The sequence below is a fragment of the Pseudoliparis swirei genome, chromosome 5, assembly GCF_029220125.1.
Source record: "Pseudoliparis swirei isolate HS2019 ecotype Mariana Trench chromosome 5, NWPU_hadal_v1, whole genome shotgun sequence".
In the NCBI taxonomy this organism is placed as follows: domain Eukaryota; kingdom Metazoa; phylum Chordata; class Actinopteri; order Perciformes; family Liparidae; genus Pseudoliparis; species Pseudoliparis swirei.
Genome location: NC_079392.1, coordinates 18594965 through 18622808, shown reverse-complemented (window position 1 = coordinate 18622808; position 27844 = coordinate 18594965). Strand labels below are relative to the sequence as shown.

Here is a 27844-nt window from a genome sequence, read left to right as displayed (position 1 = left end):
CCGAGATGATGAAGAATGTTGGTGATGAAAAGATCTCCGCGGACACTGTCTTGTTGCTGATATAATGCAGTTTTATTACAGAAAGAAAACAGGTCTAATTACGAGCGTATACTGCTTACAGCCCGGGTGATTTCAGAAGGTCCAGAGAATCCACGAAACCCATGAAACCCACACAAATGAATTTGTGTTACCTCTTTTAAGGAAGCAGGAATGGGCGTGCTGCTCCAGCCTTGGAGCAGAAACACATCATTCCATAAGGGTCTCCTAATGTAAACCATCTGGTCCAACTCTAAACAATGGTAGTCTCTACCATGAAAACCTTGTCGGCCTCTGAGCCCAGATCTATAATATGGCTGTATCTTTAAGAGCTGTAATACAAAATACACTACAAATAACAAGAGAAAAGGGAGAATTAAACAAATTTAAAAAATCAAAGCCATTAGAAAAAAACCTGTTTGTGCGATCAGGAAAACTGTAACGAGTCCTTTCAAGGATTTAATCAGACTTTTCTGCTTTATTCAACTTTTAGGCATCCGACTCTTCGGATCAATCACAGGCCAACACAAATTTGTTCCCAACGACATTCGTTTAATGAAAGGAGACAAAAACAAAAACAGAATACACACAATCCGATGATTAAGGACATGCAAACTGTTAATCCAAAAACACGTGGATTCAACGTCCACGTCATTTTTGAGAGCGACACACAGTGTTCAACAGTCTGTAATTCTTAGAAAACAAACCTAACAGCGCAGAAGTGGTGCAATGACAAAAAGTGAGACAGCGGTCACGTGAGGAAAAAGTTAAACAGTGACATGGAGCATAGCCTGTTCATTTTACACACATGTACAAATACATAAGAGGCACATTTGACATCTAATGACCACCTACAGGGCGATCATGCCTGTCATGTTTTGGACATTTGTGTCCTTTTGTCCTAAGTGAGAACATAAACCGAACGTCTCAGCTTCTCTGCAGTCGTCTTTTCTAGGTGCTCAAAGTCAGTGAGCAGAATAGAGGACAACAGTATCGTCAAAATATGTATTTCCAGACATATTCCTGTATCGCCACAATAATCAGGTAATCGTTAACTGCTCGAATAAGAGCTTGTCGATTCGTGGAAATGGCCAAAAGGAATTTCCTTTAACCTCTATAATGGAGAAGAAAAATCCACCACCAAATACTAAACTACAAGAACAAAGTGAACTGCAATGGGAAGTTTGCAGAAGTCATACTGTTGCTCTGGGATCTTTTGTATTTCTATAATAAAGAGTTCAACACTTCCATCACAGTGAGGAATTAAAGGGTCAGAAGAAAATGAAGAGGACACAACATGAGACACTCAGGGTCCTGATACTTTCCTCTCAGGCTGTTCGGTTCTTGCCTCCACTTTGTCAAGTGACGGCGTACAGTGTATAGCGCAGTCATAGAAAAAGTAATAATTCCCCCAGCAACCGACAGTCAACAACTATACTAGTGCTATTTTTTTCACCTCAATACTTTTGTCAAATGCGACAATTTAAGACTCTTGTGATAACTTTGTCGACACTTTAAAAGGAATCGACTTTTCTTTGACATTCCCAAGCTGCGTCGTACAAGACACTTTAGTAGATCCGACAACTTTACATCAAACGTGATGAAGCCAGGTGAGAAATTACACACAAAGTAGATGATTGCACCCTTCCTCGAATGAAATTACACACAATTCTGTCTGGTGAAGCTCCCATGCAACAAGAAGGCAACTAAACACATCATGGAAGCGAGAACGTCGTTTTTTGTTGTCAAATCCACATTGGAGCCTGGTGCTGAAAGCCGTAACTCCTTAAAGGTGGAACACCGTCCTGTTCGTCAGTAGCTCGTGCTGTACCTCAGATGTGGGACTTCAACACCGTCCCTCGTACAAATGAAAGAAACACAATGTGTGATGTGCCAAGGCATTTCCTTTCTGCTGTGGCCAGGGGACACACAGGGGCCATTAGCCTTACTCAGTCTTGACTGGACATTTTGAAATGATTATTGACAGCTTTTCCTGCAATCCTTTTCCTCAAATCAATTTAAAATGCAGAGATTTTACTGGAAATAAAATGTCTCTTGATAGAGACCCTATATGCCAAACATATCAGTGGATTTCATTTTGGAAAACATTAATTGAGGTGTGGTGTTCTTGCTTGCAAAGAGAGAAGTCAATATGAAGTTACGGGTCAGAATTCTGCAAATTCGCAATATTAAATCAATAATAATAGTTTGTGTTGTTGAACCCCAAAAAAAGCATACAATTCACTGCAAGCATCAAAGTGAGATACCACCGCATTCAAGTGTCAATTAAGAATGTTATATATTAAGTATGTACTGTATGATGTCAAAGGTGGATGTTTTTTTATCATGAAATTTAGATAATGCAAGTCATGTTTTCTTGTGCAATTAGAGACTAATATCATAACACTTGTATTCCAATATAAATGGTGTACCTGAATCGCAAGGTAAAACAAAGACGACGACCCAACTGGTCATCACGGCGTCTAATTGCATCACAAAAAGTACTGAAGGAGTAAAGAGAATGGAACAGAGTGGTGGGCTACAGAGCAAAAATAAAAATAAAAGCCTTCTGAAGAACACCCAGTATAATCGCTGTGGTCATGTCTCAGATATGCCTTCTGTGAGGCTGTGGGGTTTCCCCTGGCTTCCTCCAGGGCTGACGTACTGGCTCTGTGGCCTGCAGGTGGACCGTGGAGTGGTCAGACGGAAGACCTGGTATCCAGCAGTTTTTTGTCTTTATTTTTTTAACAAGACCGTGATCTTCCTTTCAGGGTCAGAATCACATATCCTTCAGTGCGATGCCAGTCCAGAGGAGGTAGGAGAGGGGAGGAGGAGGGAGCAACAGTCTTCTCTTGTGTGTTGCACTGATTCTGGGAGTTAAAAACAGGTTGTTTGAAGGTTATATTGCACAGTTCTAAGGAATAGTAGAGACAGACAGGTGACCGGGAGGTTATTGGCTGTTGAGGTTTATTATATGAGTGGTGAAGCGGTGCCCAGCATTAAAAAAACAAAACAGAGCGCCGCGGCATTGTCTGTCCTGATCTGGCGCCGACACGCAGGGCTGAATGTGGGAGAGAAGCCTCTTCTACGAGTCCAGAGAATCAGCTGGAGAACAAACGAGAGACAAACGGGCAGAGAGACGTGAGAACAAAACAAGAGCGTGGTCGGGGAAGCTGAACACAATTCCTGTTTAGAAATGGGTTGCATCTCTTTCACCAAAAACCTGGACATTAGTTTCATATGTACACTACCGTTCAAAAGTTTGGGGTCATCCAGACAATTTTGTGTCTTCCATGAAAACTCACTTTTATTTATCAAATGAATTGAAAATTGAATAGAAAATATAGTCAAGACATTGACAAGGTTAAAAATAATGATTAATATTTGAAGTATTAATTTTGTTCTTCAAACTTCAAGCTCAAAGGAAGGCCAGTTGTATAGCTTATATCACCAGCATAACTGTTTTCAGCTGTGCTAACATAATTGCACAAGGGTTTTCTAATCAGATATTAGTCTTCTAAGGCGATTAGCAAACACAATGTACCATGAGAACACTGGAGTGATAGTTGATGGAAATGGGCCTCTATACACCGATGGAGATATTTCATTAGAAACCAGACGTTTCCACCTAGAATACCGTATTTTTTGCACTATAGGGCGCACTAGATTATAAGGCGCACTGTCAATGAATGGTCTATTTTCGATCTTTTTTCATATATAAAGCGCACCGGACTATATAAGGCGCATTAAGCGGAAAAAAACAGTCAGATAAGTCAGTCGATCAAACTTTATTAAACGCGTTCACAATAATTCTCAACATTATTCAAACGTTAATGAGCGTATTCACAATAACTACCAACCTTATTCAGTTGTATTTTGGGATCCTTATACACACACTGTAATATTATGGTGAAGCACAGTATTGTAACGGACTGAGGAAATGTTATGTCGGATGTAAGTGAGCGTCTCACGAGCTGGTAGCTGTGAGGCGTGTCTGTGATTGGACAGCGAGTGATGTTGTTGTGTGTGTGTTGTTGTGTTCAGCGGGTTCGGGCGGAGCTATGACCCGGAGCAGGCGTGAAGCTGGTTTTGAGGTTTCACGGCGGTTTGTTGTCGTTTGGCGTAGGCTCGGCCAACAGTAGCTTGTTCTATGTTCCTTGAATAAACACCCTATAAGCCATCGTCTCGTGGCGTTCCTGACCCAGGGTCGCTACAGTATGTATTACTCGCGACGCTCCTGGCTACGGTAGCCGTAATGCTGGTGCGGCTTTGTAGTTTACCAAAGTCGTACTAAAACATTTTGACTTAGCGCCGTACCACACAAAATCGCTTAGAGGTCAGTAAACAAAACCAGAATTAATCCATATATACGGCGTTTCGGATTATAAGGCGCACTGTCGTTTTTTGAGAAAATTAAAGGCTTTTAAGTGCGCCCTATAGTGCAAAAAATACGGTAGTCATTTACCACATTAACAATGTATAGTGTGTATTTTTGATTAATGTTATCTTTATTGAAAAAACAGTGCTTTTCTTTGAAAAATAAAGACATTTCTAAGTGACCCCAAACTTTTGAACGGTAGTGTATAGTACAATTAGTCTGCAATATCAGACGGACTACATAGCCTAAGTTATGGCTACAGCTCTTGTACTTGTGATGTTTCCTCTGGGGTTCATACACACTTTGTCTTGTGAGAAATATAATTCATTACATTAATTTAATTAGAATATTTGAAGTTCAACAAATTATTAGCCCAGATCAAACTGAGTATACAATAAATAACAAGTCCTTAATCATAACTTGTTGCGCTCATTTTTAAGTGGGCTATTAAAGTGCTTTTTGCATTATGTTTTGATTGTTTTAATGGGTTTATCTGAAGCACTTTGAATCTTTGAAATGTGCTTTCTTTAAAACACTGAACCCTCCTGCTGATGCAGCTTTGCATTCTGAACCACGGGGCGGCACAAACAAGCCGGCTGTTGGATCTAATGACATCCACACTGCGGGCGCGCATCAGTGCACAAAACCATTATTTCTGAACTTCTTCATTGCCTCTATACAGAAATATCTGTGGGACTGCAAACTGTCCAAATGATATATTCAGACGTGCACAGAGTCTCCTTCTCCCTACCTTCCTGTGGTGGGTCGACACTGATCTCCTCCGTCTCCTCTGTGTCCTCCTTCTCCTCGGTGACCTCCTTCGCATCTTCCGTGTCATCTCTCATCTCCTCGTCTGCATCCTCGTCCTCTTCTAGCTCGCTGGCAATGAGTTGGCGGGCCAGCTTGATGTTCAGGCCCTCATTGTAGTGCATCTTCCTCATCATCTGAAAATTCGTCTTTTTGGCTGCAGAGAAAGAACATTTTTGAAATCGCTCTAAATTTGCCCGAAGCAATGATTGAATGCAGAATTTAGAGTGGGTAATTATACTACTATTATGAGTTTACTGTTACAAATTCTAGTTCAACATTTGCGTCACAATGAACTGATTTCTGCCTACATTCATACATGGAGGCACAAATACTCTCCTCCATCTCTATTGTTACTGAAAAAACTATTTTTGAAAAAGGGGTCGAAGTCAAAATGGGACATCTATTTTAGAAAACAATAACTTTCAAGTGTTTGCTGCCACCTCGCGATGGATGGCAATTGTACTAAAATAACGTAAAAGGAGGTTGTGCCACAGACTTTGTAAGAAATGTTCTGCTGGGATTTATGTTTGTGTGAGTAATGTGCCATCGACATAATTGGGATTTAATTAAGGTGGCGATCCAGAGTAAACGTAAGTGACGCTTTTAAAGAGGTTCATTTAATCTTGGCTCTGACAGTCAGTTGTCTGACAATTAGCAACTATTCTCATTGTTGAGGGGAACACAGCGTTAAGTTACTTTGGACATTATATCTTAAAAAAGACAAATTACTTTCTAAAACAAATTGAAGTTTACAAGGGCCCCATAACTAAATATGAACATTAGAACAGATATATTATGTACAACATAATATGGCTTGTATTTTCTGTTGAGTGAACAATAGGACTAAACATGAGAAAATATTTTATATAAAAACGGTTCTAAATTCTCTTGAACCCTGAATCAGCATGTCTTCACCTGCAGCTCGTAAACAACGAGCTGGCATGGGCGTGTGCGTGTGTGTGACTGTACAATTATACTACACTGAGACTCCATAGATGAGGGCAATAATAAGTGTGGATGTGAACAACAAAAAAAGGAAAAGAATCGCCATGTTAACCTTGTTCTTCAGGACTCAGCTCCTCTACCTCCTCCTCGCTGCTCTCTTCATCTTCATCTTCCTCTTCTTCTTCTTCTTCCTCTTCTTCTTCTTCTTCTTCATTGAAGCGAGGTTCTGAGCCCTCTGCAGCCACCAGCCTTGAAAAGATTTTTTTTTTTAACAGATAGGAAGGGATAAGAAATATAAATGAGTTGCCTCTTCACAGTATTTGAAATCCCAGTTTGTACTGCTGTGTTTTGACCATATTAAATGACCAAATAGAGACAGGAGATAATCAAAAGCTTCTCCTAGCCACTGCGGAGAAACTTCAGAAAAGCACTTTTCTATTGTGAGAAACAGGTATGGGAAAAGATGGAGACAATATATGCAAGGGGGAGGAGAGAGCAGGCACAGTGAGAGAGAAGAGATGTGAGCATGTGAGAGTACTCAAGCATGAGACACAAGAAGAAGAGTCACTCTCCCCACCTCTTACACTCACCGCTTTAAAAGCAGAGGACAACACGAATAATCCTTTACGGCTCAGAATTGAAGAAAAGCATCGTTGGATAAGTGGTGCATAAGAGAGGAGACCGAGAGCGGATGTTGGAGAGATTAAACACGAGGACGGAGGAAAAGAGCAGCTGCTGGAGTATCTGGAGGGTTGAGTCTAAAACAATGGGATGCGCTCTGTGTGGATGTACACAAACAAAATCACCCTCCTCTTTGTGGTGCACAGACTCCAACCAGCTCATCCAATCCCTGCATCAGTGCACTTACATGAAGGCGATGGCCCACAGCAAATACACATCTCGGACAGCTCCGAATGTATTGGCCTACAGGAAGGCTCGTCAGCGAGTTATACGTCTTTTTGTGCTAGTTTGTATGCGATTGACTTATTTGATGAAACCTGTGTTCTTCAACAGGTACTCAAGTTTCTGTGCACTGCCTTCATGTTAACTTACTGTCTCCAAATCAGTTTATTACATATTGTACAGTATATGTAGAGTAAAAAGATGACAATATCTTGCACAAGTATTTGTTACTTCCACTCTGCACAAGTGGTTGTAAAACAGCCAAAATGTGATGTAATCTTTATCAAGATTTCTTTCTTTCAAGGATGCTCCGTATGTAGCAAAATAATTCAATTAATACAAATAAATACATTTCGGAAGCAATTGCATGAAAACAGAAATATTTTGATGGGTTGGATCACGTCTGTGTGGTTTATAATATATTATGTACTTTTAGTGTGTATATTATGCATAGTTAGAACCAACTACAAATAAAAACTAACTAAATAAAGACACAATCATACTAGGATAAGTCCCCATGAGTACTGCGAGTGATCCATGGCACAACTTCCTGCCTGGACAAATTTGTCCTGGAGGCTGCAGTTGACAAGTCGTTCTATTACCACCACTAACTGGCAGGTGACAACTCCCTTCATCCCACTACTGCCAATGGTGTATGCGATATTAGAGGCTATATTACCAGGTGGCATGTATAATAAAGAGGAAATATCGGTCCAAAGTCTTTATGTAAAGTGACCACTGACGTCAGAGGCTGAACAGTAAATACACACTTATCCATTATTGTTACAACACATTCTTGTTGGAGGACAAGGAGGTTGGCGAGTGTGTTCAGGAGTAGCTTATCTGGGCTGCACCTGAGCGCATACATTACTTTTCTCCCCTTTCCAGTTTACTTTTCTTCTTAACTAAAAAGCTAAAAAGCCACAAACTGCACAAGCAACAATAAAGCTTTTACAGCAATCAACCAAATTACATTACCGTTCATTGCTTGTTTTCCCCCTTTTCTACCTCTGTACTTGCTTTGTACTCGTCTCCATCTATTCACATGTCTTACTTTGATGCCAGCTCTTCAGCTGCAAGTCCGCTGTGGCCTTCCGAGTCACTCAGCGCCCCTTCATCATCTTCGTCCCCCACCATCCTGAAAGAGAGCAATTAACTGAATAAGAAAAAGCCGGAAAATGAGGCAAGAGAGGAAGGTTGAGAAGGAAAGGAAATACAGACACAAACAGAAGCAGATAACCAAACGGACAAGTTGCCAGAGGGGATTAGGGGTAGAGAAGAAGGCAGAGCACAGTGGGGAACGTAGACGGAAAGAGCACCATGAAGAGAGAAAGGGGAAAGGTCTGTGACAAGGTTGACCTTCCCCGCAACACACACACACACACACACACACACACACACAGTGTACACACACACACACACACACACACACACACACACACACACACACACACACACACACACACACACACACACACACACACACACACACACACACACACACACACACACACACACACACACACACACACACACACACACACACACACACACACACACACACACACACACACACACACAGTAAATTAATTTCTTCAGACTTTTAAAATGTTATATTTTACAATATAAACTATGTATAAAAGCGAGGGTTAGGGTCACCTGTTGTAAGGTGTGCTGGGTTCATCTATCTTCATCAGACCATAGTCTTTGTCAGCCGGATGGTACGTGGCCAGGATGTTCATCTCATCCCATTTCTGGGATTTCTTCCTGTAAAAAGGATCAAAGAAAATGCAGTGAGAAGGAAATGAGGGCTGAATGGACGACGCTCCATTTGGACCTCTGTGAACCAGCTACCTCTATCCCTACAGGGAGAAGAGCTACTAGATGTATTCTAGAACTGAACGTGGCCCACTTTTCACTCCTCTTTTTCACTCTAATTTGGGAAAACTGACAACAAAGTCAGGTAGTGTCTTCGGCACTAATTTGGATACCGACGATTCTCGGGAGTTGACCTGGTATTTTCTTTCATGTCACAATAATCCAGGACGGATGCAAGACCTTTATTCCCTAAATAAGGGCATGAGCCTGAGAGGTAAGGCTGATCGGCTGTGAGTGAATAAATCCAAAAGTCAAACAACGGTCTCATTTGATCGAAAAGAGTTGATTTTTGTTCCGCTCACTCCGAAACAGACCTGCTCCTAATCCCCCAAATGGTTCCATTCTCATCTGGGGAATAAGGCCGTCACCTCTTCGTGCTCTGCTGGGGCTTTTTTTCAGAATTACTCTAATCCTTGCTGCCCTTCAAATCCTCAAAGGAAATGAACAGAAACAAAGACTAAATCAGCATCGAATGATACATTTAGCTTGAGAGGATGACACGAAGAACACCTGCAGTTACAGCAAAGGAAGTAGAAACTCACAGAATAAATGCATAGTTTACTAACAGTAACTTTCTGGAAACAAGTTGATCATATCTTATTTGATATGTGTCATTTAATGCATGTAATCACACTCTCCAAATTAATTAGTATTGTGTTAATTTGTTTTTCTCTTTTTAGTTTACTGTCGGTCTGTGCTGTTTTCATTGGCTCATTAGCACAATGTTTATTTATGTTTTAATTTCTTTTCTTTTAATCCTCTTAATTTCCAAACCAACGAAGCTGAAACCTAAAGCTATAATTCCTGGGGATATTGAGAGTTATCTGGCTTGGGTTAAACCACCTCTGCTCTCCCTGGACTGTCCTGCCAAGATACAGTAGATCAGTCCTGACATTGTCAGGGATCATGGGAGACAGACACGGGGTGGGTGATGCTAAATTCACTGCCAGCTGCTTCAGGCCTGCACAGCTTCGCCATGCCTCTTCCTCAAAACCAGACCTGAACCACAGAGGTTTGTCAATAAGTCAATCAATTTGGTTGCGGATGCTGAGCCAAGTTGATTCCCTGGATGCTCCACTGACTCAAGAGTTTGCTTTGGTATTTAGCTTTACTTAACAAGCTTGCATGTGCATTCAGAGCTAAATAAGTGGATACAAATGCAGATTATTATTGGGTGCACCTAGCTAAAACTAATGCAGTCCTACAAATCCTACCCTGTCAACTAAATTGATACCAATGCCGAATAAGAGAAACATCTCTTGAGACTAGAAGTGCAGAGGGCCAGGAATTCTAGATATCGATCGTTGATACAAATAATTTACCTTTGAATAGTGAACTTATTTGGAGGGAAATACACATACAAATCTATAATAGGTCTCATGTCATGTTTTGATTAACAGTCAATTACTTCTGCTTATGATATGGTCAAATGTGTTTTGCTATGTGCAAATTACATCATAAGTACAGCATTAGTTTTTTCATTCCACCGCTGCCTGAACACACCAACAGTAACAGCAGCACGGCCATGTTTTACGGTGGAGACAGCGGCTGACCCACATGCACAGAATAAGCTGCTTCCACATGCTGCATCAAGCTAAATATTTGCCTGGGTCCAGACCTTTGAATCTGCCATGACACGGTGGACCAGGGAACCATTCTGTCTGATATCAGGCATGGAAAAAAATAAAAGGGAAGGAAATGAGTTCCAGACACGGGTGAATTGCTCATAATAATAATAATAATAATCATTTATTTTATATAGCGCTTCTCAAGTCACCCGAAGTCGCTTACAGAGTCCAGAGTCCAGTAGTCATACACACACAGTCATACCGGTGGTGGTAAGCTACATCAGTAGCCACAGCTGCCCTGGGGCAGACTGACGGAAGCGTGGCAGCCAATCAGCGCCTACGGCCCCTCCGACCACCACCAACATTCATTCACATCCATACGAACCGGGGTGAGGCTGCGGTGCATGTCTTTATGATGGTGGGGGAAACCGGAGTACCCGGAGTAAACCCACGCAGGCACGAGGAGAACATGCAAACTCCACACAGAAAGGACCTGGAACGACCGGGATTCGAACCCAGGGCCTTCTTGCTGTGAGGCGACAGTGCTAACCACTGAGCCACCGTGCTGCCCCTAATGATGTTAGCCGTGTCCCCGTCCAGCCAAACAACCAAGCATCTGAATGATTTATGATTACAATAGTTAATCAACTTTTGGTTAAACGCTGCTGATTTCAGATTTTTTTTTACGTTATGAAGTACACTTATTTTGTTGTTTTTACAGTCACTTCTGTTGACCTAAAAATAGTAGAATGTAGATTTGGTATTCCCGATATTATTTGTTGTCCCTTTTTACAGTTATACACTCAACCCAAGAGAAAATCACTGCTCCTTCCTCCGATTGCAGTAGCTTGAAGTAGATTCAGGACTAATACGATGTTATAACCCTCAGACGAGATGAAAGGAAATCATTATATTGAGTTAACAAGTAACGTAAATCAGCACAAAGTTGAAAGAAGAGCTCGGCGAAGTCAAATAAAGCCAAGTTCGTGCCAACGCTGCTCCATTGACTTTGACTGTGTTGAGGAGCTAACAAGCTAGTAAAGAGGCTAGCGTCTGTACATCACGGTCCACATTTTAATGCATTTACTCGCAAGGCATTGTTTGTCGATTTTAAACTGTGTTGTACTTATCTTTTTAGGAAACAGTTGTCAACAAAAGGACAGCCCTAAAACCTTAATATTTGTTTTTCTTTACTACTTGTGGAAAGACGAGACAGCCAGTTAACACAAACCTGCTCCAAATGGCACAAACTTTTCAGCTTTGGCTTTGAAAATTAAGTGTGTGTGCTGAATGCACGTTAATAAAAACATTTGACTGACGTTTTTTTTCTTTTACTTCATTTTTTCACGATGTTTGCTGAAAAAGAAAGAAACATGCAAAGAAAATAAACATTGATCAAACAGCAGTGAAGTGTAGCTATATCTGTATCAAACAAGGAACTTTGGGAGCAGATACACTTAGGCTGTTCAAACATGTACACGTAATCTCCCTCAAATCTACCTCTGAGGTGGGATTAGGATAAACTAACTGATCCAGATTTCCCACTAAAGTTTTTAAATACTCAACAGCAGTTTTTTTAAATTCGGATTAAAGGCAGGATTGGATTCCCAAATCTTTAGGATCAGATTTGCTTTGAAATAGCAGTTTTGGGGATCTGATCAGGATTTAATCCAATCCAGGAGGCTTAATCGTGTGGGATCAATTTGGAATACCGGTCCCTGTTGATTCTGACTGTCAGTTCCAGATTCTTCATCAAAACCGAAACTGTATTCATTTGTTGTGCCCACAGTTGGCCTCTACTGTTAAATGTCTGAGTGGTCTGTTTCTGTGCACAACATTGAAAGTGAGAGATTCACAACCTGCCAGTCAAACTGTCCCTCACAGTCGGAATGAGGCTCACGAGACAGTGAAGGAGAGATTGAGTTTCATGAAAGCATCCATGAATTATATATAAGTGTGTGTGAGGCCTATACATCACTGTAAACTAAATAATGGTGGGAGATTGAAGGGGCAACAAAAGGTGGCAGCCACTAATGAGATTTTAAAAAACAGGGCCAAGGCCTTACAATGTTTAAGGAAATTAATTGGAGCTGCAAGAGAAATAAACAATTGGCCTATGTGGGAAACTGGGAAACTATGTGGAAAATCCACACTTCCAATATAATCATGGAATCATTTATTTGTCAATTTCTTATTTTGACATCTTTAGTAGAAAATATACACAATTATTTTGTATGTTCAATGGTCCATCTTTGCTTTTGTTAAGTTAGCATCTGCAGGTTGTTATTGTCACCACTCACTCAGAAGTCTTAAACTGAAGTCAAGCTCAATGTGAACATTGCCAGCTCAAACAATAGGAGATAAAGCTTGCCAATCTGTTTTATACTTGCCAATCTTTTTAATGGGGAAAATAAACTTCAAAAGAACTCCTTAGTATGCACAGGGCCAGAGTAGTAAAGACCTGCCAAAGTTGTGATATTCTTGAAAGAGGGTGACACTGAAGAGTCATTGTTATATCAAAGAAATGCTGACTCAAACCAACATGGGGCTTATGAAGCACATCCCAATCAAGAGCTACAAAAAATAACTAAATAAAAGCAAGAAATTATAAAATAAGTGTAAAAATAAAAATATATGTGTTATTGTGTACAGATTTGAAAGCATGTACTCTTTTATTGCATCCAGTCACACGAGAGTCTATGTATTTGCTTTACGCTTAGAGCTAACATGGACAGCCCTTGTTCTTCTCTGTGGATTTGGTGCTTAGTTGTATGCAAGATCCTTCCAAAAAATAAAGTTTTCCTCCACTTCCTTGTCACTAAAAGAGGGACTATTTTTTTTATCAACACATCAAAAGCTAAATTCACTGCTGGGACTGGAATTCATGAATAACTCCCATCCTTCTATGGCCAAATTATTCACACTTTGGCTTTAACCAACCACCAAATGGCTGGTTACCTTCCAAAGTAACTGGTAGGAAATAAGGAAAGTATTATGACAACCTTGATAATTTTAAATCTAAATCTAAATATGGTTTGTCTAAATGAGTCTACTGATGAGTTTACTGCCCAAGCCAACTGTTACAGTGGGCAGAATTTCCAGCTAGCATCAAAGATTTGGCAGCATTTGGCAGGTGGGTGGTGTCATTCATTACCATGACTATAAATCAGACATAATTCAATTCATGTAAAGCCTTAAAAGTACTGGTATGTGTGTGACTATCTTTGAGGTCACACGGACATATTTTAAACCATGTTTTTTTGATAACAAACAATGCTTTCTTTTGTAATGGTTTCCAGCTTGTGTACTTTCTCAAGTGGACTTTGAAATGGTCAAACAATGGTGGGATTTGTTTAAACAACGCATGAAAGAACTGCCTGTAAAGCCCTGAAACCTTTGTTGCTTCTGGTAGTTTTTACCCAGCTACTCACAGGTGCGATCACAGAGATGACGTACCTCGCTTAAAACATCCAACGATGTGTTTTTTGCATGATTTCAGAAAACCACAGCGATACAAATAATGCAAAATAAAGCATTTTTGTGTTTTAGTATTTAAGTCCAACATTTTGTTTTACCAATCTTGCCATAGCAAAAGAAGCTCCCTCGTGTCTGCAAATGGTCCAATAAGGCCACAGCATCACTCAGGGAAGTCGACATGTGCAGAGTTTCCTCGGGCAGGAAGGAGACTGCAAGGAGGATATGTGAGAGAGCAGAGCTCTGAAAGACTGGTTATCCGAGGCAAAATGTCCCGCTGCCACAGCAAAAGTGTCAGCGTCAGTATTAACAATGCATAAGAGAAGGAAAAAGCTCCAGAGAAATAAACTGACTTCTAACTCTTGTCAATCCGACCCTGAGACCGAGCGTTAGACAACAGAGCAGCCGATTTAGCGGTCGCAAGGAAGTTTTCACAATCGGCTCTTGAGATCATTGAGGAGCCTCGTCACTCCCCTAAACTGTGAGGTTGTTTGCATATCCCATTTTATCTCTCTGTCGTCCTGGTCAACATCAGGGTGAATGTATGAAGAGCAAGGTCAAATGTCCTCTGCCAAAGCATTTAACAGGTGTCTGACTAATAGATCAATGAACGTTAGATGGGTTTAGGAAGCAGGGGATTGGACAGCATTTATACATATAGTGGTAAATATTCAACAGCAGTCTTGAGATGGTGGTAGAAATTGAACTAAAAGCAGAGGGGAGTGTAAGATTATCAGGTCAGTGACAGCCTGTCAAAGGCTTTGAGCAATACATAAAGTAATAAACAGAGTTTAACAAACAATCTCAGTGGCAATACCCTAAAACATGTTCACAGATTTAAGGCGTCGAATTAATCCCTCTAATCTTGTCAAATGAAACGGACAACTCTTTTTTTATACAATATATGACAGCATTGTTTTATCTTTCTCTTTTCTTTTTTAACATATCCAGAATACAAATCTTCAGTCGGTGTGTGTAGATCACAGAAAGCCCATCTATTGCTTTGTTTGGTAAACGTACTGATCGATACACAAAGATGTAACGTTACGGTTAAACGGCCGGCTGACGTCATGTTATTAAGCGCATGCCTCGTTAAACAACACGACCGTTACGCCACTTGAGGTGTCAGCTTGCCCCATAACGTTGCTGCTCATCGCTGGCTGGGGGTTGTCGCTGTTAAACACTTGATCGTATATCTCGTATGACCATCACGTTAGGCAAGACGTCCGTAAGATGTTTGTGTTTCTGGTATCTTCAACTGCCAACGTTAAAAAACGTTACAACCGCCAGTCGTCATCTGAAACGATTGGCTAACGAAAGAGCTAACTTGATGAGCAATACACGTTAGCGCTCGGTTACACATGCTTTGCATCAGGAAGAGAGAAACCATATCATAATCACAAGGAACTAGACAGTCTCCGTACAGACAGCACACATTGTTGACGAACGTTACCAGCTAGAAAGAGGGGACTTTTATGTGACAGTTCGCCTGACAGGAGAGTAACGTAGAGAGGCTAACAAGTGTTTAGCTAGCTATACGTTACCTGGCTACCAACCCCGCGACGGCCAAGCAGAGACAACTTACTGTGGGTCATCCTCCGAGAGTACGGGGGGTTCTTGTTCAGGGCTGTCTCCCGGTACTTCTTCGGGCAGAGATTTAACGTTTGTCCTGCTGTTCTTGTTTTTTAGGATGCCTTTTATCGGCCGGGGTGCTGCCATTCCCACACGCTGACTATCGGACCTGCTCAACTATTTTTCTTCCAATGATTTTCCGATTCTGTGATTTCTGCGATTCAATTAACCTAGCGAGCTATCTTAATACGTGATCAGTCCTAAACATGCTCCCCGTCCGTATTCAGTGCTCTTCCACAAACTCAGTGTAAACCCATGCAGGACTCTACGTGCACTGGCGGTTCTGCATATCTCGTTAGCTCCTCTCCGGTTGTTCACTGACTGGCAGGGTAAGAGTACTGTCAGTAGCCTACTATGCTCACAACATCGCGAGACTTTGTTTTAAACGCGATATCACATCATCAAACGCTGCCTTTTTGTCGTCGGAAATGTCGTCGTTATAAAGGCGTCTTTATGCCATGTGTCTTATAATAATAATAATTAATAATAATAATAATAATAATATTAATAATAATAATAATCATAATAGACTTTAAAAAAGCAGTCTTTTCGGTATGTTGTATTTCAGAAATGAATATGAATGACTCAAAAAAGAGGAGTACCAAACGTCCATGTGTTTGATCATTATAAATCTAATTAAGGGCGTAGGTTTGCATATGGTCCATAAGGACTAGTCACAACCAATGTGTTGGGAAAGACGCAATTATCCCCAACAATATTGTGTTACTTTTTTAACACAGTCCAGACCTGTTCATTTATGTATAAATGCACATACCTTTCTAATATGCTCCCGACACCTTTCAACGAATATTTTAATACCAACTCACAAGTTCATGATTACAATACTAGACAATCTGATAATCTCCATCCTCCCTTCAGCCGTACCATTCATAGCCAGTTCTCCATTAAACACAGAGGTTCTTTCCTCTGGAATACTTACATTCTTATTGATAACTCTTCATCTTCACTCACTAACTTTAAACCTAGATTAAGGTCCAGTCTGGTTAATCAAGCCTCTTCATTTGCTACTGAGACATCATGTACATAGTGTTTTGTATTATTTGATGACATGTATTATTATCGATATATATGTTGATGGATTGAATGCACATGTGGACCATAGGACAAGGTACTTGTTTATCGAGTCTTTGATTTACCCTGTTTAACGTTATACTTGTTTATTACTTTTGCACACTGTCTATATTTAATATTTTTATATTTAATTTAATTTGTCATTAGTATTGTGTATTGTGTATGCATATATGTTGTATAGATACATATTTATTTTATTTTATATTTTACTTTGTATACTTCTTGTATACATCTTTATCTTTCATCCCTGTTTTTTATATTTTATTTTTTATTCTTGTGTGTTTAGTTTATTGGTGCTGCTACTGTTACGACAAATTTCCCCTTGGGGATTAATAAAGTACATATCTATCTATCTATCTATCTACTTTAGGTGAGAACCTTGTATAAGCCCTTAGTGTTTCTTTTCTCACCTGCACTCATTTCTGTGTCTTTTTATAATGTTACATTTGTACTGTTTTTATTTTATTGTGCGAATAAATAAATACATAAAATAAATCTAAACCCCAAAGCAAATGCTCATATCTCTGCTCGTTGGGGCTCGCTCATCACTTCAAGACTCTTACGTTGTCCAACGTGTTGAAGCAAAGGGCCGATGTCATCCTATTTGACCAAAGCCTGAACCACTATTTACAGTCCAAACAGATGGATTTAGATATAAGGGACAATAGTTTGATTAAAATAATAAACATTTATATAAACGTTTATTCTTTGTGAAACTATTGCGTAATAAAGACAGTTGAGCTCTCATGAGCTCTCGTGAACTCTGGCAAAGACATTTATTCAGGACCAAACAAGTGTCAGGACTTGAGTGTTTGTGAACAAAACAATCAATGTTTTGCAAGCATCATGACGCACAGTGAAACATGGGGATATTAATCCCACATGACCACAGTAACCTCTTTTGTTTATAACTCATCTCCAGTTCATGAGGTGCATCTCAGAGCGCGTAGAGGAGATGCTGGAGGCAGCACTCGCCCACGCACTCCCATCAGTTAACGCTATTTAACAAAAATGTTAACGCATTTTTTGTTGCACCTCAACAACGAGCAAAGTGCATTTCAATGTTAAATGTTAAATAAATCACTCATTTAATATGAGAAATTAAAAGGTGCAGATATTTGTACAATTCAATTCAATTCAATTCAGTTTATTTGTATAGCCCAATTTCACAAATTACAAATTTGTCTCGGAGTGCTTTACAATCTGTACACATAGACATCCCTGCCCCAAAACCTCGCATCGGATCAGGAAAAACTCCCAAATAACCCTTCAGGGGGGAAAAAAGGGAAGTCACGTTTTAAAGGTCAAAACAAAGCAACTCAGGGTCACGTGCAGGTCAGGTGCCGCTGGATTCTACAGAACGCCCGAGCGTTCCATATGGCTTCCATGGTGCAGAATTTATGCATTTTATAGAATTTATTTGAAAATTCTAGAAAAATGGTTCAGGCGCCATCTTTTTTTTGTCATTTCAAAGTGAAATGTCAACGTTTTGATGCCTTTAAACCAAAATAACAGGGTTTAAGAAGCTCTACACTAATTGTCAACACATTCCACACATTCTGCCGCTCAAATATCATTTTACACGACGAATCATCGACTGAGTGTCACTTTTCACAAAATATATTTTCCTCCCAAATTCCTTAACAACATTATGTACATTCTAAACCTTAAAACTCACAAAGTTTCACTGATTTCTACACTGAGAACACCTTTATGGATTTAAGGGGATACATTAATAATAAAAATGCTAAATTAAATATAAAAATGGTCTTACCTGCATAGTTATAGTCCAACTCACAGCCCGGTCCCTTCAGCAGGGGCTCGTTCTCGGTTCTCGGTCGTCAGAGGGCCTTTTTCAGGGTCTCTGGGTCTCTCGATAGTCCGGATCTCTCGGTTCGGTTCGCCAACAAGTTTGATATTCAGCAAAAAGTCTCAAGCAGTGAAAAAGTCTCAGAGTTTACTTCACAGGTTTGGGTGCTCATGTCAAAGTCCAAAGTGCAAAGGGAGGAAACAGAACGTCCACGGCCTTTAAATATCCTCAGTCCGGTTTCCATGGTATTGACTGACGTGCGTGCGTGCGAATGAGCAATACAGATAGACATATAAATTATTTCCCCACATTTTTCAAATATATATTTGATTCATACTAGAGTTATTGTTATTGTTATAATTATTATTATTTTATTTTATTTTTCAGTAAACTGTTGCTATTCAGTACTCACTGCATGAGCTGTAAAGCCAAACTGGATGCCAAATGAAATATACGTTGTTATCGTGCAACATTGTAGATTATAAGAATGATCTTGTTTTAATTAATCACGCAGCATATGGAGCGTTATTATGTGCTTTAATTCAGGGGTCCCCAACCCCCGGGCCGCGGACCGGTACCGGGCCGCGGCTTGGTTGGAACCGGGCCGCGGGGAAAAAGTGAATAAAGAAAGTTTTTTTTTTTTTTTTAATCAGTCGGAAAAATATATTATTTTGAAAAAGGACCGGATACACCCGTGTGTACGTCTGAGCCGCGTTCAGGAGTCTTAAAGTTCTGGTTTATCGCTGCAGGCGAGTCTCACGCGCCGAACCCTCTGCTGGCGGCACTTTTCAGTGACAAAGAATCTTAAAACATATTCAACCTGCTCAATGAATTCTGTCACTTCAGGGAAATGACAACTGTTTTCAAGTTGGCCGATAAAGTCGCTGCTGTGTGGGCGAGTGAACAGCGGAATATTCTCCATGTTTCAGACGTTGATCAGGTGGAAGAGGCTTTTAAAAGAGTTTGAGCGGTATTCCAACCACAAAAGACCCGACTGCAAATAGAATAGACCTGCAACCCATATGTAAACAAACCCACCCGGTGAATCGAGCCCGTCCGAGCTAGAAAAAAATGTGTTCGAGATGCAAATGACGGTGGCCTTAAGGGACATTTCACACAACAACTCTGCCGGTGTTCTAATGACAGCGACCAGAACTCGGTTAGGAGCAGCGGACCAAACACAGGTCTGTGTCGACGTCTCCATCAGCGGCTCGTTGCAGGTAAACAAGCGCACGGCTCACACTCATTCGGCGTAATGATGAGTTGTAGTTTTGGCACTTTATGCCCTTCGTATAATTGTATGACGTCATATTTATTACGTCATTTATATTGCCGGTCCGTGAAAATAATTTCTGACACGGAACTGGTCCGTGGCTCAAAAAAGGTTGGGGACCGCTGCTTTAATTTGTTGCACATCTAATTCTTCTTGATGATTGGCAGATGGGTGAGAAATAAATGACGGACTTGTAAGTGTCTGGTCTCCCGACTAAACTAGCCTATTTCATTTATTTGATGGACTTTGCAGATTAAGAGACATTTCCCCTCTCAACTTCTTGAAACTGTTAGAGAGGTAAAATGATTACTGTCCATTATGTTTTACCAGAAACGAAGAGTAACGTCTAAAGTCTATTTGTTCTTCTTGTTATATTGAGTAGGGCCAACCTATTCTACCACATGAGACTTGGTGAAAATTAGACGCAGCTGAAAATCAGAAATTGTTGTCAAATGTTTTCTCCTTTTGTCTCATTTTACAACTGGCAAATCTACTGGTACTTCTTTCACTACTATTGCTGATGAAACTGTTTCTTCTACTACTGCTACTAATACCACTCCTAAAATGTCAGCTGTTGAAACTACTGTAGAAGACTTCTACAGTTTAACAGATTAGCTTCCAGCTTTTGCTGGATTCTTAGAGGATCCAGTTTTATACATTTCCACTACAAGGATTGTAAGCAGTTCAGTTCAATGCTTTTGGGCTTTCATGCTTTTCAGCAGGTAGTTTCCCTTTTCTATATTCTTAGCTGTTTGCAGCTATTTTCAGCTATTTATTTTAATAATTCAGCAAATGTTCCGATTGTGATTCATGTCTTGGATTATTTTTATGATGCAGTTTTGCTTCCATCTTTTCCAGTTATTCAATTACACTGAAAGGATTTTCAGCAGTTCAGGTAAATTGTGTTGTGCTTCAACACATTTCAGCAGGAAGTTTCCCTTTTGGGTATTTTCAGATGTTTTCAGCTATGTTCAAACAATTTCAGCCATTTCTTTAAATATTTCACCTTCAAACTCCAAAAGTTATCCTACCAAAAGGGACCGAGTGGAAATTTATGGAGCTGGGACAGAGTACTGACCAAGAAACCAAAATTCTGGATCGATCGTGTTCAGTGTCTGTAACAGCAACAGGAGGACACAGCACTTTAATAGTGGAATTTAACAATTACACAAAAGACAAAGTGATAGTTGCTTTCAAAAAGTGTCTCAGATGCCAGGTGGACAGAAGTTGATTTATCTTGATGGCTTTGTGATGTGATGTTTTCAAATTAATTAAACTTGCGTTTTGAAAGGGTTTCTTTGATATGTAGCAAAACATTTTCTCAACTCTCAGTTAAGCCTTTGTATTCCTCTCGGAACATAGGCCATTGATGAATTGTTTCCACCCTCGTCTGTCCTGAGCCATCCTCTCCAGCTGTTTCCACGTCAGCCCCTTCTTCTTGAATTCCTGCTCTGTGCTCCTTCTCCAGGTGTTTTTGGGTCGTCCTCTACCCCGTTTGCCTTGTGGGTTCCATGTCAGTGCCTGTTTTGTTATTGCTGTTGTGTTTCTTCGTAGTGTGTGTCCAATCCAGCTCCATTTTCTCCTTAACAGCTGTATGTCTACTGTTTCTTGTTTTGTGCATTCCCATAGGTTGATGTTGCTAATTGTGTTTGGCCAGAAGACTCCCAGGATGCGTCTTAGACAGTGGTTTATGAAGGTTTGTAGTTTGTTTGTGATGTTAGTGGTAGTTCTCCAGGTTTCGGAGCCATAGAGCAGAACGGTTTTGACGTTGGAGTTGAAGATTTGAAGCTTCGTCTTGAGGGAGATGTTTTTAATTTTCCAAATTTTGTTTAACCCTTGTGTTGCCTTCGGGTCAATTTGACCCGATTCAATGTTTCACCCTCCTGTCGCCTTCGGGTCAATATGACCCGATTCAATGTTTAACCCTCCTGTTCCCTTTAAATTTACTAACATATTTTACCCTTGAGGTCAATATGACCCCAGCTATTAAAATCTCCAAAAAATTATTAGAATTAATATTGTTTTCCAAGTTTAAGTGTGAGGTACTTTATGTTTGTTTGTTGACTCCCGAAAGAACACCGACATTAAACATTGAATCGGGTCAAATTGACCCGAAGGCGACAGGAGGGTTAAATATTGAATCGGGTCAAAATGACCCGAAGGCAACATCAGGGTTAAGATATTAAATGCTGTTCTTGCTTTCCCAATTCTTGTCTTCACGTCATCCTCTGTCCCACCATCAACAGCTATCACACTTCCCAGGTAGGTGAATTTGTTGACATCTTCCAGCGTCTGGTCCCCGATGGTTATTGGGTCTGTGTTCTTGGTGTTTATCCGCATTACTTTGGTTTTTGGTCCATTTATTTTGAGTCCAAGTCCAGCTGCCGTTTTTTCTAGCAGTTCGGATTTGTCCTGCATCTGTTGGTGGCTATGGGAGAGTAGTGCGATGTCATCCGCAAAGTCGAGGTCCTCCAGATGTTCTGTTAGACTCCACTGGATGCCAGTCTTTTTATTGTGGGTTGATTGTACCATGATCCAGTCAATGCACAGAAGGAAGAGGAAAGGGGAAAGCACGCAGCCCTGTTTCACGCCAGTGAGTACTTTGAATTTTTCTTGTGCGCATCCCTGGAAGAGTACGTTGCATTGCATGTCCCAGTACATGTTCTTAACCCTTGTGTTGCCTTCGGGTCATTTTGACCCGAATCAATATTACACCCTCCCCCCGCCTTTGGGTCATTTTGACCCGATTCAATGTTTCACCCTCCTGTTACCTTTATATTTACTAACATATTTTACCCTTTGGGTTCAATTTGACGCCAGCAATTAAAACCTCCAGAAAATTATTAGAATTAATATTGTTTTCCAAGTTTAAGTGTGAGGCACTTTATGTTTGTTTGTTGACTACCGAAAGAACACCGACATTAAACATTGAATGGGGTCAAATTAATCCTAAAGCGGGGGGAGGGTGTAATATTGATTCGGGTCAAAATGACCCTAAGGCAACACAAGGGTTAATGATGTTGGTATACTTTGGGGGGATTCCATTGTGTGCCATGAGTTTCCATAGCATTTCACGGTCTACACTGTCAAATGCTTTTTCAAAGTCTATGAAATTGATATGAACAGGTGTTCGCCATTCTATAGACTGCTCAATGATGATCCTGAGGCTAGCAATTTGGTCGGTGCACGATCTTTTATTTCTGAAACCAGCTTGGTTTTCTCTCAGTTCATCATCAACCCCCTTACGCAGTCTCTCCAAGATTATGCGGCTGAACACTTTGCCTGGTGTTGATAGCAACATGATCCCTCGGTAGCTGTTGCAATCCCTGAGGTTTCCTTTCTTTGGTATGACAGCAATGAGCCCGTCTTTCCAGTCTGTTGGTATGTTTCCTTCTTCCAACCATATGGTCTTTATTAGCTGGTGGAGCATGGTGGTTGAGGTGTCGAGATCTGCTTGTAGAGCCTCTGATGGGATGTCATCTGGCCCTGCTGCTTTACCACGTCGCAATTCCTTGATGGCCTTCCTCACCTCAGATCTTGTTGGGGGGCCGCAGTTGATGTCCAGCGTGTGTGTGGCTGGTGGGATCTCTACCTTTTGGGCAGGGGGCTGTCTGTTGAGCAGCTCCTTAAAGTGTTGTGTCCATCTTCGATGTTGTTCTTCTTTGGTGGTGAGGAGTCGTCCCTGTTTGTCCCTGATCTGGGTGTTTGTCTGTCTAAATTTGCCAGCTAGTTTCTTGGTGGTCATGTAGAGTTCTTTGATGTTGTTTTTTCCAGCTGCTTCCTCTGCTTCCCGTGCCAAATTCTCAATGTAATTCCGCTTGTCACATTTTGCACTTTTCTTCACTTCTTTATTTGCTGTTTCATATTCTTTGTGAGCTGCTGCCTTTTTTGCTCGGGTTTTGCTTTTGTTTAGTGTCTTTTTTTTGTCCTCCTTTCTTCAATTTTCTTCAGTGTGTTTGTTGACAACCAAGGTTTATGGTTTGTTGCTTTTCTCCCCACTACTTCTAGGCACGCCTCCTTCCAAATGTTTTTCAGGTTGCTCCAGTGCTCTTCCACTGATTTGTGCTGTTCTTCTTGCAGGGCTTGGAACCTGTTCTGTAAGGTGGTTTGGTACAGTTCAGTTGTTCCTATGTCCTGGAAGAGCTGGGTGTTGAACTTTGTTCTTGTGTTGGTGGGGTTGTTGCATCGCTTCAGCTTGAGCTGGAGTTTTGCAGCCAGTAGGTGGTGGTCTGACCAATGGTGTATAAAATACCCAAAAGTCATACTTGAGTAAAAGTAAAGATACTTGACTGGAAAATTACTCAAGTAAAAGTAAGTCACCTATGAGAATACTACTTGAGTAAAAGTATAAAAGTATCTGATTTTTTTTGTACTTAAATATCAAAAGTAATTTTCTGATATTAAATGTACTTAAGTATTGAAAGTAAAAGTAAAAGTAAATGCTGTTAATAAAAAAAACAAAGGGTCAGAATTTTGAGAATTATGAAGTTTATTTGTTTGGGTGCTGTGGCCGCCATGAACAAGGAGTATGAGCTCGGATGAACTTAGCAATATATGAATACTATGAAATTACTAAAATATAAAAACACGTTTAACACAGAAAAAAGCAGAACCAAAACAACCAGAATCATCACTTTAAAGTGAACAAATTCTTGTTCATCTTCAAAAGAAGTTGATTTTCAAAATGGACAGATTTCAGTGTCGCTCTTCTGGGGCTGAAGACGAGTCCTGCGATGCTGAAGAGCCGTTCACATGGTGCAGGTAGAGTGTGTCTAGCTTCACAGGCCCTGGTGCAGGTAGAGTGTGTCTAGCTTCACAGGCCCTGATGGTGCAGGTAGAGTGTGTCTAGCTTCACAGACAGCAGCACACAGTTGGGAAGCATTTCAGCAAGTCAACGTGATCCACGTCTCCATCCAGCTGTTTGCTGCTGTCATGCGCTTGAGATGAAGAAGTCCTCTTCATCAGATGAACTGGACCTGGTGGCATCACATAGCTGCAGGGAGGGTTCTTCCATGTGCTGCTTGATGTAGTCCATTCCTGAAATAAAGTTAGAGTATTACAGACATGATAGAATTAATAACACTTCCTAACATGTCATGACCCCAACCTAAAGTTTTGTACAAAATAGTTTGTTTTAATTTGAGGTTTATACATTTAGTTTCATGCACTGTCCGTGCATCCAGAGTTGATTTGTGAATATGTACTTGTATCTCTGTAGTTAAACACAACAACAGTCCCAAATCAATATCGTTGCCATTACTGGACCGTCACTCTTATAATATTAATACAAATAATTATAATAATGCTGTAATGATTAGCATTATATTTTAGCTAAGACGACTCAAATCAACAAATTCTCACAACTGTCAACACCAGGCATGAAAACGGGTCAGGGGTGAAAAAGGTGAGAAGGATAGGCGCGCGCGGGGGGGGGGGGGGGGGGTGCTGGTGACTTCCACGAACATCGATGTTGGACGTTGTATGATAATCTATAGTTCCTCCATTCTGACACCAAGTCAGTGGGCCCTATAATAATAGTAATATTGTATATAATATAGTCATTCATGAACCAACTTCCTTTTTTTTTGGCGTGAACAAGTCTTCAAGTCTTGTGCTCTGCTGAGCCTCGAGTCTGTTCCTTGAGTCTGTTCTGCCTCTACCTGGTTGTCACGATCTTCTAATCCAGGGGTGTCAAACTCATTTTCACCGAGGGCCACATCCGCCTCATGGCTGCCCTCAAAGGGCCGGTTGTCACTAACACGGTATAATTCTAACTACTCCAGAACATATTGTTAAATAACTGTCTTTGCATTTGTTTGTTTAGGTGTACTTATATAAATGTATAACTATATATGCAAATGTATTTAATATTATACAATACATCTATTTAATTTAATTATATTTATTTTAACCCACATTACTTTATCAAAGATCAAACAAACATTATTACATTAACTTTGTTAAAATCTTTTTCACAGTTGAGACAGGTGGTTCTCCACTGGTTTGGGCAGTGGTTCTCCACTGGTCTGGCTTTGGGACGCACTATCACCCCTGAATGACAAGCTGAGACCTAAATCGAGGGATATTTTTAACTTCTCAAATGTATTTAATGAAAAGATGTTGCAGTTTGAACCTGAGTGTTCAGAATATCACAGTATGCACAACACAACTATTTAGTAATATTCCCTTTTACAGTCAATTATGAACCAACAAGTGAATCTTAAGGACACAAGAATGCAGTCACATAAAATGACGTGGCGGGCCACATTTGGCCCGCGGGCCATGAGTTTGACACGTATGTGTCAAACTCATGGCACATACTGATACAATACCATAAAACAGTACCATAAATACGATCCTGGTATATTTATCTATAATAGTAATAAATAAAATATCTGTATGGTTCACTTTTTACCAACTTTTTCAACACTTAACAAATGGCAGTATTATTAGTATTAGCCTACAAGATATTAATGAAACTACATGGAGCCATCATAGCATTGATTATCACTATGAGACTGTTAGTCTGTATCTGACCAGATGATACAGAGTTCATCAGGATGAGCAGCTGGAGAGTTACAGTAACAGAACTTTACAGACTGAACTTAAACATTTCACTTCTGGCATCTTTTTTAATTTTTATTTTTAAAGCCGAAAATTCCGCCACTTAACGGCACTCGCTGCGTAGCGTGCGCAGACAGCTCGACACGGAGCAGCGCGTGCGCTCTGATCGCTCTTTTAATGAAGTATCGATACTAAAAATATGCTAAATCACATCGCTCTTAACGTACGGGTACTTTGTTAGGATCGCTACACCGTGCAGCGTGACAGCAGCAGATAGCGGGCTAACATTCAAGCTAACCTAAACCACCAAACGCTGGACATCTTGACGCTGATTGGCCGAGACGCGACACGTGCCCATCAAAGATGTTCTATTGCGAAAAGCACCACTCCACATTTTCTCCGTGTCCCACTCCTATCTCATAAACGCCGGCCGGCCAATTGACCCCCTCCCCTTCCCCCAAAACAAAAACTCTTCGGATCTACACGATTCACGTCAGTCACCTATTTTGGTTTCAAAACGGCGAATTTCGCCGAAAGGTGAGGGATTCTCATGCCTGCAACACTTCAGCTCATTAACTCGCTAGAGATCCGTCTACTCCACTCACGCTAATTGTCTCATTTAATTGACGATAGCTAGCGAACATTAGCCTAACGTACAACATGCGTAGGACAATCAGACACCTGTCTTCCCCCCTCCTGCCAAAGATATAACTTACTCCAATCCTGAGGACAACACTGCTAGATATCTTAACAGGTTTATGATGACTAAACATTAACGTTGCGGCTCATGGGATTAATCTTAATTTACCTCAATGTGTTTCCTGAGGTTGGCGAGTTGTTGAAGGCCAATATCTCCGTAGCTTTCGGTCGGCATAAGAGGCACTTCATCCTGTAGGAAGAAACTTTCACTCCGACAAAAGAAAAGAGTTCGCCCAAATATGGCCACGGACGTTGATCTTGGTCACCGTGGTTGTTCGAGTAGCTTCCATTGCTGCTCCACATGAAATGAGTCGTATCTGTAGCCGCTCGCTCGCTAGCATCCTGGGCATCACTGGGAATAGAAAGAACGCGGCAAGGACCACTGATCCCCAACCTGGTGTTCGTGCTGCGTTCAGGTGCGCTGCGGTGTGTTCCACAACAGTCCCGATGTTTCTCATGATTATTTTTTTCCGTAGTAACGAGTAACGATACTGTTTCAGGGGAAATGTATCGGAGTAAAAGTACAAGTTTTCATTGCAAAATGTAGTGAAGTAAAAGTAAAAGTAAACAGAAATATAAGTAGTAAAATAAAGTACAGATACCCAAAAAAACTACTTAAGTAAAGTAACGAAGTACTTCTACTTCGTTACTATACACCACTGGGTCTGACCCAGCGTCTGCCCCCCTCTTCACGCGGACATCTAGGAGAGAGCGCCTGAACTTCCTGTTTATGCATATGTGGTCGATTTGATTTTCGGTAGTGTGATCAGGTGACATCCAGG

The 27844-nt window shown here is 40.7% G+C and overlaps 1 protein-coding gene across 1 annotated transcript; it reads right to left on the bottom strand.

Annotated features, from left to right (window-relative positions):
- Positions 1 to 50: 50 nt before the first annotated feature.
- On the bottom strand, positions 51 to 15905 carry ppp1r2 (protein phosphatase 1, regulatory (inhibitor) subunit 2). Its single transcript, XM_056415171.1, has 6 exons — positions 15578 to 15905; positions 8732 to 8839; positions 8127 to 8210; positions 6282 to 6418; positions 5166 to 5378; positions 51 to 3141 (listed from the first exon to the last, which is right to left on the bottom strand). The coding sequence occupies exons 1-6, from the start codon at positions 15709 to 15711 to the stop codon at positions 3122 to 3124; spliced, it is 696 nt and encodes a 231-aa protein (XP_056271146.1). The 5' UTR covers positions 15712 to 15905; the 3' UTR covers positions 51 to 3121.
- Positions 15906 to 27844: the final 11939 nt, after the last annotated feature.